General features: G+C 22.6%; 2 protein-coding genes across 5 annotated transcripts in view; one reads left to right on the forward strand and one right to left on the reverse strand.

The window, feature by feature from the left end:
• Positions 1–9,101: 9,101 nt before the first annotated feature.
• Positions 9,102–16,323, forward strand: part of LOC126908168 (uncharacterized) — a 9,880-nt gene continuing 2,658 nt past the window's right edge. The window contains exons 1-4 of one of the 2 annotated variants that reach the window (XM_050690081.1): positions 9,102–9,354; positions 9,889–10,044; positions 10,130–10,297; positions 15,979–16,317. In XM_050690081.1, the coding sequence (XP_050546038.1) occupies positions 9,244–9,354; positions 9,889–10,044; positions 10,130–10,297; positions 15,979–16,140 (597 nt within the window). In that variant the 5' untranslated portion in view covers positions 9,102–9,243 and the 3' untranslated portion in view covers positions 16,141–16,317. Of the gene's footprint in view, positions 9,355–9,888; positions 10,045–10,129; positions 10,298–15,978; positions 16,318–16,323 lie in introns of those variants that run through there. The other variant, XM_050690082.1, reaches the window with a different exon arrangement.
• On the reverse strand, positions 10,431–13,554 carry LOC126908165 (uncharacterized). 3 transcript variants are annotated; one of them, XM_050690079.1, is made up of 3 exons: positions 13,385–13,554; positions 12,010–12,890; positions 10,431–11,940 (listed from the first exon to the last, which is right to left on the reverse strand). In XM_050690079.1, exons 2-3 carry the CDS (start codon positions 12,887–12,889, stop codon positions 11,912–11,914), a joined length of 909 nt encoding a protein of 302 aa, XP_050546036.1. In that variant the 5' UTR covers position 12,890; positions 13,385–13,554; the 3' UTR covers positions 10,431–11,911. The 3 variants fall into 3 exon arrangements, with proteins under 3 accessions (XP_050546036.1, XP_050546034.1, XP_050546035.1); XM_050690077.1 differs by having other exon boundaries at positions 13,308–13,554; XM_050690078.1 differs by lacking the exon at positions 13,385–13,554 and having other exon boundaries at positions 12,010–12,921.

Here is a 16,323-nt window from a genome sequence, read left to right on the forward strand (position 1 = left end):
ACAAAAAATATACAAAATAACGACTTTCAATTTTTTTTTTCGACAATTTTTGAAGTATATTTTTTTGGTCGCCTTGTGTTATCTAAACCAATTATTATGATGAAGTTAAATAGTTTAATATAAACAAAAGAAATATTACTTCTATAAATTAACTAGATATAGTTATAAATAATTAGATATAATCTTTATTCCGTGGGTAAAAAAATCATTTGCATTTACTTAAATTGCATTTTAGTAATTTCTCTTTGTAAATTTAGACATTTTTCAACAAATTATACAAAATAATTCTAATGAATACATTATCATTAAACGCTTGCATCTAATTTGAAACCAAAAGTTGTCCTATAAAGTTATTAGTGTTGGGTAAATTACTTTGATAAATTAATAAAATTACAATCACTCTGTTAGGGGCTTGTTTAATAACCAAGATCCTCAACTATTAAACAAGTCCCTAACAACTCGTTACATTTCCAAAAAGAAATGTAATTACTAGTTTGTTACTTATTTTTAAATGTATCAAAATTATTTTACTTGACAAAAAAAAAGTAATGAGTTACTCCCAAATTACTTTTCATATGTAGCACGGTTAAATAAATGCAAATGCCTAATTTTTTCAATTTTTCTTAGTATGATATCTATATATACAAGGTAATTCATGTAACGTGAATAAATTAAAATAATGTTAATAATTCTTTTTATTGATCTATTTTAGTTTGTATTTTATATTTTTCTCAATTTATCAATCATACATTCTTTATGTTCCTTATCATTTATAAAAGTGTCAACTTGAATTTTTCGAATTGAAATATACGTAATTAACTAGCTTATTTAAGAGATAATAATTAATAATTTAATTAAGAAAATGGCTAGTTCATAACAACTTTTGGACTAGTATTTCGAAAGTTATTAGTATTTTAAAATGTACACTAGAGGTTAGACGTGGGTTTGTTACTTTTAACAGTAGTAATTTTCCGCCCGTACTCTTCCTTCCGTTTAGGTATAAAAATGCCAAATAGGATTATAATAATAAATTAGAATAACTTGGGTGCTATAATGGAGATTATACAGATGAATTATTATTTATCAATATGATTTTTTTTTTATTTGAGCTATAATTATTTTTTAATAATGCGTTAGTAACTTAAAATTACGTCATACATGTAATTAAATTACGTCATTCAATTACAGTGACGTGCGACGTTAAAGTAACGAGTAATTTTAAGTTACTTTACTTCCCAATACTGTCGGTTACTGAATTGAGTTTAAAGCTTAATAGGTGATGAAATGGTAATTGTTAAATGCCTACGGTAGAATTTTTCATCCCCAAAATACTAGGGTAAAATAAATCTTATAAGGTTTATTTAATTCCCATTTGATTTTGTATCTCTGGGCAATATCCGCTGCTTGATGGCGAATAACTCATGAAAGAATTTTATATTAAGAGTCCGTTATATTTTACTATACGAATATCAATAAATATTTTATTGTTTAGGTATGGATATTTTTATTATCTGTAAAACTACAAATAATATAGATTATGATTTATTTGGAACATATCCTTCCAAACACAACGCTTATCAATTCAAAGTATATAAACAACTCATTAAAATTGTGAACTTTTAACATTATCACATTGAATTAAATTGTAATTATTAGTTTTTTCGAAATTACTCAGTCTTTAATGGAAGGCCAATGTGTTATCATGCAAAAATAATATACGTTTTACTTATTTAATAATGTTAAAAATATTTAAGAATAATTCTTTAGACCATATTTCGCTATAACATTACGATAACAATCTCCCTATAAAATAAAAAAAATCTATAAATTTAGTAGAATAAACATGATTTTTAGAGTTAAAAGTTAATTAATTTTTGTAAACGCTCAACAAAATCCAGTAACTAACTCATCTCATAAATTAACTTAATTTATTCGATCCTAATCACATGAATTCCTGAGTATACTTCACATATTTTTAGTTAAAATTATGATAAATTATTATTGCAAATAATTTACAAGAATAAATTATTAAATTCTTTTGATGTTCTCTCCGGTTAAACATTCTAATCAGAATGTTTGAATGAATAGAATATTGAACTATAATACATTATTATGTAGTTGCTTGTTTAAAAGTTCTCCAGTCTTTTTAATAGAGAATGAAATAATGTCTTTGGTGTAAACATCAGAGTATTAAGTGGTTATAAAATTAATTATAAAACTGTTTTGATATAAAGCATTTTCAATGAGTTCAAATAGATTTGGACTTTTGGAAAAATGGACTATTAGCCTTTCAATGGATGTGTTTGACAATTCATTATTTTAGTTTATGGATTTTAATGTATTATAATTCGAATCTTTTTAATAGTTGATATCTATATTTGCTACTTTTTAATAAGTTCAATTGATTTTTTGATATAAAGCTGATATAATTTTAATAATCCAGATTATTCAAATGAAAAATAAACGAATTTTTTTCGTTTATACCTCTGAAAATTTAATTAACGAGATTAAATAAAAAGATAAAAGTTTTATTCTCGTCCAATATGTCAACTACGTGACAGTCCCGAATATTTACACAATTTGGATTATAATAACACGCTAATATCCTCGTATTGTCACAATATTTTTTGGAAAGTTTTAAATATTAAAAATAATTTCTACAAAAGAACAGCAGTATTGACGAGAATGTGAGACGTAAGATTAGGTATATGTGGATCAAGTGAAGAGAAGCGTTTGGGGTTTTGTTTGATAAGAGAATCCCTATGAGGCTAAAATGTGTGTTTTATAAGACTATAGTGAGATCAGCTATGATATATGATTTAGTGTTTGGCGGTTGACAAGAAAGCTTGAATAAATATAACAAATGAACTTTCAACTATTCCTTAATATACGTTTATATCATTCTTATAGTATTTTATCCTATTTCAAACATTTAAATTATAAGTTATGTATTTAAATCCTAACAAAAAAATACTTAAAAAAAATTCTATGTTTATAATATAAACAAACAGAAATGTAGTTTTGTAGGAATGTACATTAATTTTAATTTTTTTTTTACTGATAAATTATTAATAGGCGATTATTGGCAACAATGCATAGCCCTAATGTGTTTTAAATGTCTAGTTCACCTCTTTTTCATATGGCTCATGTTTTAACAAATTTGGGTTTGTTATTTACTAAGAACCCACGGGAACTATTAAAACCGTTAACTCATTGTAATGTTTTGGTAAGTACAAGACCATATCTAAGGGTAATTCATAAACTCCTCAATTAATATAGTTTTTTTTTTAAATAATGAAAAAGATGGATAGATGTTTTTAAATTAACAAAAATTATTTGAAGAAGATTTATATTAATTAAAAGGCTTATCTCTTAAAAAAAAAAAAATTAATTTTCTTTGTTAACCATAGAAAAATATATTGTAGACTTTTTTTGTTTGTCTGGAAATTTATTATTTAAAAAAAATTTATATCAGTAATGGTGACGGCCATTCGGTTTACGTCAATCATTGCATTAGCTATTAAATACTATAAGCCAATGGCATCCATAAAGTTGATAAACTTTTTGCAATATTTTTGTTTATGTTTGATGCACTACACAGTTAATTTTAACACAATCAAATTATTTTGTCTAATCACAGTCTAATAATTTTGAGATTAGATGTGATTGACGCACAGCATTCAGTGACGCACATTCATTAAAACCTCAATGCCGTTTATCTTGGGTAGTTATAAGACAAATGCCTCAATAAGTTATCTACCACTAAAAAAATCATTTATTAAAAGTAAAATTACAATAATTTTTTTTCTATTAGTATTAGCTGTATTTTTCAAAGTTATAATTTATTCAAATTCATATCGATAAAAATGAACTAAAAATACATTTCAATAACTTCTATGACACTTTTTTTTTTATTTTTATGTTAACGAATAAGAATGAAAATATAATTTTTTTTTTTTTGAAGATGTGTTGTAACAATCAATTTATTATTTGAGTAATTCCAAGAGAATAATATTTTCTTGTAAAAAATCAAACAAACAAAGTTGTATTTATTTTAAATGTGTACATTAAGTTTATAATGCATAAAATAAACAAATATTCAATACTTTTTCAGGATTTGATAATTATTTATCTATTTTTAATATTACAAATATTACCATTTAAATTGAATAAAAGTTAAAGAAAATAATGTTAATTTACATTAAATAATTTTTAAAACAAAGAGTAATGATAATATTAATAATTTATCATTTTACATGGAAAAAATAAAATTAGTATTGTGCTCTGATTGAACTGAATAGACCCTAAAAGATAAAGAGTCTAATAGGTTACATGGGCTCTAAAAAATAAATGATGCAATTTTCATTAATTATATTTTAGAGTGCTACCTTTTTATTCATGGTTAAATCTTTTTTTTTAATATCACGTGATAGATGATAATGATACTTTCTTATTTGTATATGTTTTGATAATGAAATAGTCATCTGCAATTACATTTGTTTCGCTTTTAAAGCCATTGAGGGCTCTTGCGGCCCTCCCTAAGGGGGAATTTTTTAACCATAGATACTCCGGGACGGGTCCTTTGCTCAAAAAAGAAACTAACAATTAAGTATCAAGGTGCATAAAAGTATTAAATGTGCACTACTCATTAAAATTTTTAATTATTTGCAAAAGTAGCCATGTAATAATAAGTAATTGGTTTATTTTTAAAAAAATAATAAATGATCAAAATATCTTTTGATATTTGAACTTTGACATTATTTAGCTGTTTAGAAAATAAATGTTTGCATAATGAAACTATTCAATTTTAATTTCAACATTATTTATGATAATTAATACATTGAGATTTCAGATTATTATAGATATACAGCTAATTAAAACAAAAAAATGAATAGTAATCATTTAGAAAAATCGCATGATTAAAATTTAGTTTTCATAATAAAATATTCTGTAAATTTGTTAATTAACCTTTTAAAAATAATACTAATTTATAGGATACACGCTTATAACTCTAAAAATCTAATTATAACTAAAGTAATCATATGATTCATTAGTGAAACTAAATAAAGACATTTTTATCAGACGTGCGCATGTGTTTTTTTGCAAATAGCTAGATGATGTTATTGCCATTCAGAAATTTTATGAGTACATATATTTGATAATAATTTTGTATCCTTTTTTAAATATAGTATAATCTTGGGTGTCCTTATCTTAAACAGAGTTTACATCTTTATAGCATAAAAACTGGCCTTAATTACAATATTATCTAAACGATGACGCATTGATTTATTTAAGGTTATTATTGCGAAAATGATATATTTTTATTAAATGCTATATTTTTAAAAAATAAAAAGATATTAATTTTCTTGATTAACTATTATTAAAATATATACACTAATTATTCGTATTTTAAATCAATATAAATTTCTTGGTAGGTTTAAATGTTTTTTTTCATATGTATTTTAGTACGTGTACTTGAACTACAGTACAGTCAGGTTAACTAGTTTTCATTGTTTTTGTAGTAAAAATGTTGTACATTTTTATAGTACATGAAAGACATACACGTGGAATAAAGAAAGCTTGCTGATAAAAAAACACATGGCACTTAACTTAAAACCTTGTCGTGACTAAAAAAATAAAACTATAATATTATAAGGGATGCTCTAATGCATACGACAAAGGGATGTCAAGCGTTATGACTTTTTCATTGCGTGATTCATTTAGTATTCATAAAACTTGAATGATAAAATCGTGGAAAACCATACTGTGTCTTTGTTTGTATACGTTTTAGTGATTTTTATACATTAAGATGTCTCATTACTTACAAATTATATAAAAAAAATTATCATTAATAGACAAAAAAAAATATTCAGTTCACTATAATTTAAAATCATCTATATGAAGGGTAAAATAATTTGGACTTTATATAGATAAAATACAGATAAACGTTTTTTTTTTTCATTTGTTAATAGTTGTTTTAACATTTTTTCTTCCTCTCATTCATGCTGAATGAGTTTCTAATTTATTGCCGTCGACATTGAGAAACTGTTCCATCCCAATATACGTTACTTAAATATTAATTTAAAACTTAAAAATACATAAAATATCTAAGTATAAGTCAAAAAGATACTAAAAAATGGCTGATACGTAATTCGGGAACAATGTTACCATTATCAATGCTAAACACTCCTTTATATACCTTTTTTTAAAATTATAAATAGCTAAGATAAAAGATAATATTATTTTTATAGAATTGATACATAATTTTGGCATAGATTAAATATACATGTGTTTTACACTATTAAATCTATGGTATTGGTTCAAAGGTACACGTGTAACAGTAAGATTATCAAGTAGATAGTAACATCATACATATAATATAAAATTCAATCACAAATTTACTGGTTAAATAGTAATCATGTCACATATATGATATGCGTATATATTCGTATATACTTATAACTTATATATATTCTTTAGGAAAAATATTTAAGAATAATCAAAATTATTAAAATCAGGGGGTCATTGAAAAATGGTAGAGTGGACGGTTATAATTTCTAATTTTCCAGTGACCTATGAAAATTAGTAATTTTTTTTAAGTATAAAAATTAAAAAAAAAAGTTACTTAATGACCTTTTTATCACGTTGAGGGTTAAATGTGCCCATGTGACATTTTGTTCGCCATAAAAAGTTAAATTATTAATATTTTAATAAAATGGATCGAACGTAAAAATTTTTATTGATTACAACATTTTTGGGCTTATTATTTTTATGTAATTTAATTATCGTTAAGTTATATGTAATGCATATAACTTTTTTTCATATATTTAATTTATTCATTATTATAATAATAAAATATTTTTTTATTTTAAGCCGGCTGTAACATTTTTATTAACTAAATCAAAACAGTAATAGATTTTTTAAATAATTTAAATACATATTACTGTTAAAATTATTTATTTTTAAAATTATTTCTAATAAAATGAAAATGGTATCGGTCATTCGTCTTTTGACTATTCTTTTATTATTATTTTTATCTGTATTAATTTTTTGTAGTTTATAAACTCTGCAACGAAAACGATGGTAGATACAAACTAAATAAATAAATAGTGATAATGAGGTTAACAATAGGATGCTATAACTTGATGTTTAAATTTTTTTTTGTAATCATTAACACCTAATGTTTTTAATTAATCATGAACTATTCATCTATTTAACTGTTAAAATTATTAAAAATAATACAGGGAAACTAAATATAGAAATTAAATTATTACATCATTGGATTATACTCTAATAATGTTTATTGAATAATTATCCAATTAACATTTCTTAATATACAATTTGTAAAATATTAGAATTAGTCATGGGCAGTTCCCTAGTATTTAGAAATGTTTAAGTTTGAAATGTCAAAGTCTTTTTTAAGGTAATTAAAGTTTATAAATAAAAATAAAATTTGACATTAATAAAATAATGCAAATTCAGTTTGCCTAAATTGTTCAATTATCAAAAATATTACAGTTCATAATTTGTAATTTTAGTATTTAAATGTATTTAATAGTATATGTTATTTTTTATGTTTAATTCAACATCAAATTTTTTGCCTTATTAATTATGTAATCAGATATTCCATAGCATGATGAAGCAATAGATAATAATTTTTATTTTGACATTAAGTTAGGTACTACTTACTTTTAGTTTATTATTTAACATTATTTTATAGTTTTTTATTATAATTAAAGTAATTTATTTTAATGTTACACTTTTTTCAATTTACTAATTTAATGCCTAAGTTTAATCAAATTTCATTTAAATAATTAGGTACTTTCAATAATATGGAATTACATTAGTGATTACAGCTTGGACTGATTAAAAATTTTAAATATGATATGGGTAATACTGAGAGTAAAATGGATTTACTTAAAGGAGATATATCCATGGATACACGTGTCAAATACAAAAGGTCCAGCTACTATTTGTGGACACTTGTGTATCCTAACTTGTGACCAGATTTGTTAATAATTTAAATAGTAACATTGGTTATTTACTATATCGTTATGCATACCTAATAAATCAGTAGCTAAAAAAATTTAATATTGAGATATCTGACTTTAAGTTTTAATTTTCCTATAATAACTTTCATCAAAATGTTGAGGATTTGGCTTGAATCGGAATTAAACTACTTATGATTTTATAAGAAATTGATAAATATATATGGTGTAAAACTGTATTTTATTTATTATTATTAGTATTTAAAGAAAAGAATATTATCAGCAAAATATAAAATACTGGATACCGGCTAAATATTATGGGGCTGTGGTTTATTTTTGTGAGCCATTGAAAAGTTCAGGGGTTGTGATCACACACCCATAAAAAAATTCTCAGCTATAACTTAGATTTACATATTATTTTAAATGAAATTTATGCAAGAAGATTACATTTTGTTTTTAGGCAATAAGTTTTAATACAGTAAAATTGTATGCAACTTATGTTAACAATGACAATATTCACATACGTGCATTATTTAATAATTGAATTTTCATCTAAAAACTTAAAGGAGAAGGATAAAATTTTAAAGGAGAAATAAGAGAAATAGGAACAATTTTTTTTGAAAATTATAAAATTTAGGATACTATGAATTTCCGAAAAGAAAAAATTATATTATGTTATTTATTTTAATAAGATTTTGTGTAAGTCACAGTATAACAATTACTTTGTACAAGAGATTTTTTTTTTTAGTGTACTATAATAGTACACTAAAAAAAATAATTAATAATTAATAAAGGTGAAAATAACATAAATGTAAAAATGATGTTTTAAAAAAATAATATACTTAGGTGAAAACAAATGGAAAATTTAATTACCAATTAGATATGCATGTTGTATAAAAAAATTGTAATCAAGTATAATTATCAATGCATTTTATTGTTATTCTATTAATTTAAAATAATATTTTCAGTTAAAAAAGTACAGATAGCTCAATATTTCCTGTAAAATATTTTTTAGATATGATTGATTTGATTAAAAATACATTATCCTTGAAAAAAAGTTATTTATGCACAATATTATGTAAAAATACATTTTAGAATTGAAAAAGAATAAATAAAAATTCACATTTATCTTTCGGGAGAAAATTATTCATTTATTATAATTTTAAACTGAGATTTTTAAATTTTTTTTGTTAAATATTTTAAGTGAAAAACATTTTCAAAACATTTTAAAGTATTGAAAATACTTTAAAGAATTATGAAGTTGAGTTGTAAATTATTTTTTATTTTATTAAACACCCAATTGTTTGTACAAATACTAACTGTTCAAGATTTATTTCGTTACATGCTTCCTAATCCAGCTATTCGAGTAAGTTTGATATTTTATATTAACGTAAAATATTTCATCAAATTAAATTAGATATTGAAGACTGTTACAAATATTGTCCTTAAAGGTTTATAGTACATTTGTAAAGTTTGTCAGATTTTTGTAATAAGAAATTTGAATATTATCAGTCAATAGTTGTTAAAAAGATAGAACATTTTATTACTGTATTTGTACATTCCTATTTTTAGCCTTTATCTAATATTTGATTATGATTACTTATTTAAAAGGCCGTTAAATATAATTCGAATTTATCAAATGAGTTTTTAAATAATGCACCATAACTTTTATAAATTCAACTTATAATTAAGTATAATTTTGAAGGTATCGAAAAATTGAACATAAATACAATATTTCTATTATTATTTATCCAAAATTTCCTTTGAATTATATGCATTTAAGACTTCCTATATATGCATATAAATTTTTTAAATTGGACATTTTTTTAAAGAGTGATGATATTGAAATGTATAATATATAATATACTTTGAATATTTAAATAATAATTAAATGGTTTAGGATCAATACAATGTTAATTTGACTGAGGTTTATCCATGCAGTAACAGTACGTCTTACAAAATAAATGCCAATTTGTATCAAAAAAATATAACATTATCAAAATTAATGATAGATGGAAAATTAAAGTTGTACATTTCATTTGATAATTCTTTTTCGGTGAGCCTCGAAATAATTATTTTACTTGTACATTTATAAACAAAAGAGATTAACTATATTCAATTAAGATTTATAATTTGTTTAGATAAACTTACACACAATGCAATGGGATATGATAGGTGGTTGGAAAGAGAACTCAATGGTTTTAAATAAAAAAAAAGCATGTTCTTCGTTAAGAGACTTCTTAGGAGAAGCGTGGATACCATTCATAAATAGTTTTAACAAAAAAAATTATTTGTGTCCTATTACAAAAGTAATTAACTGCATTATTATTTTATGTTTAAAACTACAAATAAAAATTAAAAAAAGTAAAACCATAGATTTAAAATTGCAAAGAGGCATAGTTTGTTCCAAAAATGATAAATAACTACAAATCAATATATAATTTTTTTTAATATCTGGATTTATTAATTTTTAATATTAATTTTCTCAAGTATATAAATTAAATAATAAGTACATTATACATGTAATTTTAATAAAAAAAAAAAAACCCAGCACAGTGGGGACGTGGCATAGTTGGGTCAAGTATAGATGAGTTTAATTTTAAAAAATTGGTGAATTATTCCAAAAGTTAAATGATTTCCTATTTTCTTATTTATATCCTGATTACAAGTTTTATGATTTCTAAGTGTAATATATAAGTATATATATACATATACAGAGTGGAACGGAACTAACTGACAACTCATATAACTTATGATCTACATAACATTTTTTACTTTTTTTTTTTTAATCAATTTTTACAATATACAACTATATTTAAAATATGTATTATGTTATTTTTCGCAATTACAAAAAATATTTTAAAAATTGATTTTTTATTAAAATTTTTTTTAAGATTTTAAGATAGGCATTTTATAGATAAGTTTTAAAGAAAAATTTTGATACTAAAAACTCTTATTTTTTTAATTCAGTAGTTACGTTTATACAACATTTTGAAGTTTGTTAAATTTTGAATTTTTTTACAATTTTCCTATGGTATCAAATGCCAGTCCATATTATGTAAAGTACAGAAGTAAACACTTATTACATTATTTACTGGTAACAGTACGCGATTTCTTTTCCATGAAAATTATTAACATTTGAATAAGCATTTGTAATTGACATGAAAAAACAATTAGTAGTATAATTCAGATTATTAAAAAAAATGATAGAATCATAGTCTAAAACATATTGAATTTTCAATTAAATAAGTTCATACATCTTAAACTGAAACGTGAATAATAGTGAATAAGTGCATTTATTATCAAATCTCCTAACAAGGAATATACTATAATAATATGATTACAATGATAGAATCACGCAAATTAATAATTGTTATTAATTTTAACTTGGCTAACCATGGAACACTCGTAGTCGACATACGATAATATTTCTAACTTTTGTAATAAAGATTAGAGATAATCATTTCTGTATAATGTGCGTTAAACGTTATTATTATCCATGGAAAAGAAATCGCATACAGTTACCAGTAAATAATGTAATAAGTGTTTACTTCTGTACTTTACATAATATGGACTAACATTTGATACAATAGGAAAATTGTATAAAAAAATCAAAATTTTACAAAATTTCAAAATGCTGTATAAACATAACTAATGAATAAGAGTTTTTGTTATCAATTTTTTTTTTTTAAACTTATCTATAAAATGGCTATCTTAAAATATTAAAAAAAAGTATAAAATGTTATGTAGATTATATGTTATATGAATTGTCAGTTAGATCCGCTCTACTCTGTATATATATATATATAAATGGTTTTATTTAAAAAAAAAATATGTCAAATTAAAGAGGTATATAAATAGTATTTATCATAAAAAAATTGTATTGATCCATATATTTTTCAAAAAGTTATAGCATTTGTCAGCTATTCATCTGTTATTTTAAATTCCAATTCTAGAATCATAAAAAAAATTATAAAACATTAAAGTGATATTTTAATCCATATTTTATTATTTTAATTACCTGGCTCAATTAAGTCATCTGATTTTGGTATAAATGTTTCTTGGGTGATCGGATCAAATTTAAATCCGAGTTGAGAATACTTTTGTATAATTATTGTGTGGATATAATCTTCAATTTTTTTGGTTAGGAATTTGAAAAATACTAAATTAATGTCATGACCAATACTGGTTTTGTACTCCTGATTCCATTTTTTCCATAAATAATTCTTATCATAAGTTATAAATTCACAATATTCATCAACATCATAATTTTGATGTTTCATTATGTCGTCAAAAAAATTATCTACAGTATTTAATGTCCAAATGTATGTGGAAATATCATCATGAGATAAAATAATTTCGTTTAAATCGTTAAGAATATTTTCAATTTTCCCTAATCGAGGACTTATCATGTAGGGAGATTTATTATATGCCCAAGGATGGATATGTAGTAAATCCAAAGCATCCATAGCTCCTTTGAACAATATTGCTAGTGGAACAATAAATAAGGATACTATTTTTATGAGTTCTTCTGTGCAAATACACCCATTAATTAAATCTTTCTCTTCTTCAAGTTTATATTTACAAATTTTTATTAATTTATTATTAATTAGAAAAAGAGTATTCATAATAATTGCGTATGTGCATCCAAGATATATAGTCAAACATCGTATTTTTTGCTTACATTTATTGGTATTTGTGGTTATTTCAATCAAATTTTGAAGATAATATGTTCTATTGATATATTTTATATAAATTAATTCATTTAAATTTCTCCATCCTGAATACTGTAATAACTCATTAAACTGTTCCATTTTTTCTTTTATAATTGAATATGCTTTTGTATACAAAATCACAAATAATAATATAAAACCAAACTTGGCTAGTTTTAATGATATCATTCTGAAAATAATATAATTTTAATTACTGTTACTTTTTGATCAAAATATAATTCGATGTAGTAATAAAGTATACATATTTATTCTATTTTACATTTATAAATATCAAGAAAAATGTTTATGGCAGAGCAACTGTCGTTTTAAAATAAATTTCTTTAAAGTTTTTAACTTTAGATTTATTTAACTAACTAAATATTTTCTGACAAAATTCCAATTTTTTTCATCTAATTTTGAAATATATATAAATATAATCTAAACAGTTCAAAAATTAGTATTTAAATTGTTGAATCAATACATTATAAAATATTTGTATTTTTATACAATGTGGTAGGAGTAGTACTGTTTTTTTAAACTGAACAAAAGATGATAAAACAAAAGATTTTGTTAATTTTTAAAAAATGAAAATTATTATTATTTTTACTTTTAAAGCAATTACATAAGGCATTGTTAAACAATCACCCTGTATAATATCATTGTGTAGTTAAAAATTGTATTCACATAATTTGTAGTGCGACTTGTTCTACGGTTGAAATTAAATAGACACTGATTTTCTTTTCAATAACTGTTGTTATGAAAATTTTGACGCTTCAATAATTGTTTTTGAATTCGATGAAGGTATAATACCGTATCATGAAGTACGTTTAAATAGTCTTTAATCACTTCAATTGTAACAATCACACGAAAAGCTCTACTGAAGCACGCAGTGGTACTTAGCGTGTGTGCATTATATAGTATTAAGTATTATAATAGTACATTATATAGTATATAGTATTATGTCAAAAGAAGATAACGTATAGTATGTACTTGCAGTTAAAAAAAACCCATCAAAGTGGGGACGTGGCATAGTTGGGTTAAGTATAATGATATCTGACAATGATTATAATCACTATCATAAAAAACGCTTTGATGCAAATCTATAGATAGTGTTTAATTTTAAAAAATTAGTGGATTATTCCAAAAGCTACATGATCTCCTATTTCCTTATTTATATCCTGATTACAAATTTTATGATTTATAAGTGTAATATAGGAATATATATTAATAATATATAAAGGGAAATGGTCTGATTTAAAAAAAAAGTATATCGAATGAAAGAGGTATATGAATAGTATTTATCATAAAAGAATTGTATTGATCCATATATTTTTCAAAAAGTTATAAAATTAAAATTTAAAAAAAAAAATTTTTCACAAAAATCTCATTTTTGTATTAACTTTGATGTTAGTTTTCACTATGAAAATAAAATAAAGTCCGAAAATTTTTTTTTCGTTTTATAGCATATTACATAAGCATTAATTTAAGATACATATAAAAGTATAAGTAATTAACACTTTCAAAAATTAAGTTCAAAAAGTTCTACTTTCTATATACATTTTTAAATTTTGAACCCACCCTGTATAAAAGGAAATGGTATGATTAAAAAAACAGTATGTCGTATGAAAAAAATATATAAATATTATTTCTAATAAAAGAATTGTATTGATCCATACATTTTTCAAAAAGTTATAGCATTTTAAAATTATAAATGTAAAATATAAAATCGAGAATTTTAACACAAAAATAGCATTTAGCCATTTTCACCGTGAAGACAAAATGAAGTCCGAAATTTGTTTTTTCCATAATAAAGTATATTACAAAATCTTTAATTTAAGGTATACATAAAAGTGTCAGTATTTCCAGAACACTTTCAAAAATTAAGTTTAAAAGTTAATTTTTTTTGGAAAAGTTGTTATTTTGATTCCCTTTTGTGGGCAGGTAAAGGATCAGATTTATAAAAAAAATATATCAAATAATAGGTTAAGTCATCATGCATCTATAAAAATAAAAATTATATTGATGTGGTCATTTTTGAAAAATTTATGGCAGTTTTTAGTAAAAAAAATTGAAAAAAAATTTCGAAAATAAGCGATATTTTAATACAATTTTTCAAGTAGGTGTAAATGTATAAAATATAATTAATCATATATAATAATGTGACTAAACAATGTAATATAAATTAGGATTGCCAGAATATCAGATTTTAGTCATTACATAATATTAATAATATTTAAAGTCTAATTAAATATATCTGTATACAATTGTCGGTGTAAGTAACAAATACAGGGTGATTTTTTTATCATAACCCACTCAATTACTTGCAGAATAATAATAATTTAAACATTTTTTTTTTTTAATATCTTTATTTACACATTATTCTTGAATTTTTAACTATGTAATACTTTTTAAGTTCATCCCTTATGCCTTGGAGGGGGGTCAACTTTGTTTTTTTAAATGGTAACTCATATTTTTAATTTAATAAAATGTTTGAGTTTATAATTTAATAGAAAATGGCATTTGAATTTTTAATATAACTTAATTCGTTTATTAGATATAATCATTTAAAGTTTCAAATTTTTGAGTTAATATATAGGTATAATACACAAGGGATTACAAATACAGGTAGCTAATTGATTTTTTATGACATCGATATTAGCAGGTACACAGCATTCTTATTATCAATGATAGTAAGGCACATTGTTATGAGTTTATAAATACACTAACTGACAATACAGAAAGTATATCTATTGATAATCATAATTGATAATAAACAATCCGTGACTGAGACAGCAATGTCATAAAAATCCAATTAGCTACCTGTATTTACAATCCCATGTGTATTATACATGTATATTAACTCAAAATTTTGAAACTTTAAATGTTTATATCTAATAAGCTAATAAAGTTATATTAAAAATTCAAATGCCATTTACTATTAAATTAAAAACTCAAACATTTTATTAAATTAAAAATATGTGTTACCATTTAAAAAAACAAAGTTGACCCCCCTCCAAGGCATAAGGGATGAACTTAAAAAGTATTACATAGTTAAAAATTCAAGAATAATGTGTAACTAAAGATAATAAAAAAAAAAAATGTTTAAATTATTATTATTCTGCAAGTAATTGAGTGGGTTATGATAAAAAAATCACCCTGTATAATCGTAACTTTGTTAATGATTTTATACAATCTATAAAACATTTCACAAATTATTTATATTTAGTAAAAAAATAATCTTAAATAATGTAAAATTATAGAATATTTTTAATATTTAGGGTTCATATAAAATGACGGGATTTGATATATCATTTTTGAACAAAGCCAAATTGCCCGATTTATATTTATACGGATCATTTAAACTTCAAGTGTCTTTTGTTGAAGACCAAGGACATACGTTGGGTTGTCTTAATATACTTTATGATATATTTAAAACATAATTAAATATTAGCTATTTCATTATACTTCATTTATAATACACTTAATTAATATTACTATTGTATATCTATGTTCAAAAATTGTTAAAATTTGCATTTAAAAAAGCCATTATAATTTTATTTTCAAATTTTTATATCATAAATTTATACTTTTTGAAGTTTTAATTCATTTTCATTAAATTTTAA

This window comes from Daktulosphaira vitifoliae, unplaced genomic scaffold (genome assembly GCF_025091365.1).
Source record: "Daktulosphaira vitifoliae isolate Bord-2020 unplaced genomic scaffold, ASM2509136v1 Scaffold_5, whole genome shotgun sequence".
In the NCBI taxonomy this organism is placed as follows: Eukaryota; Metazoa; Arthropoda; class Insecta; order Hemiptera; family Phylloxeridae; genus Daktulosphaira; species Daktulosphaira vitifoliae.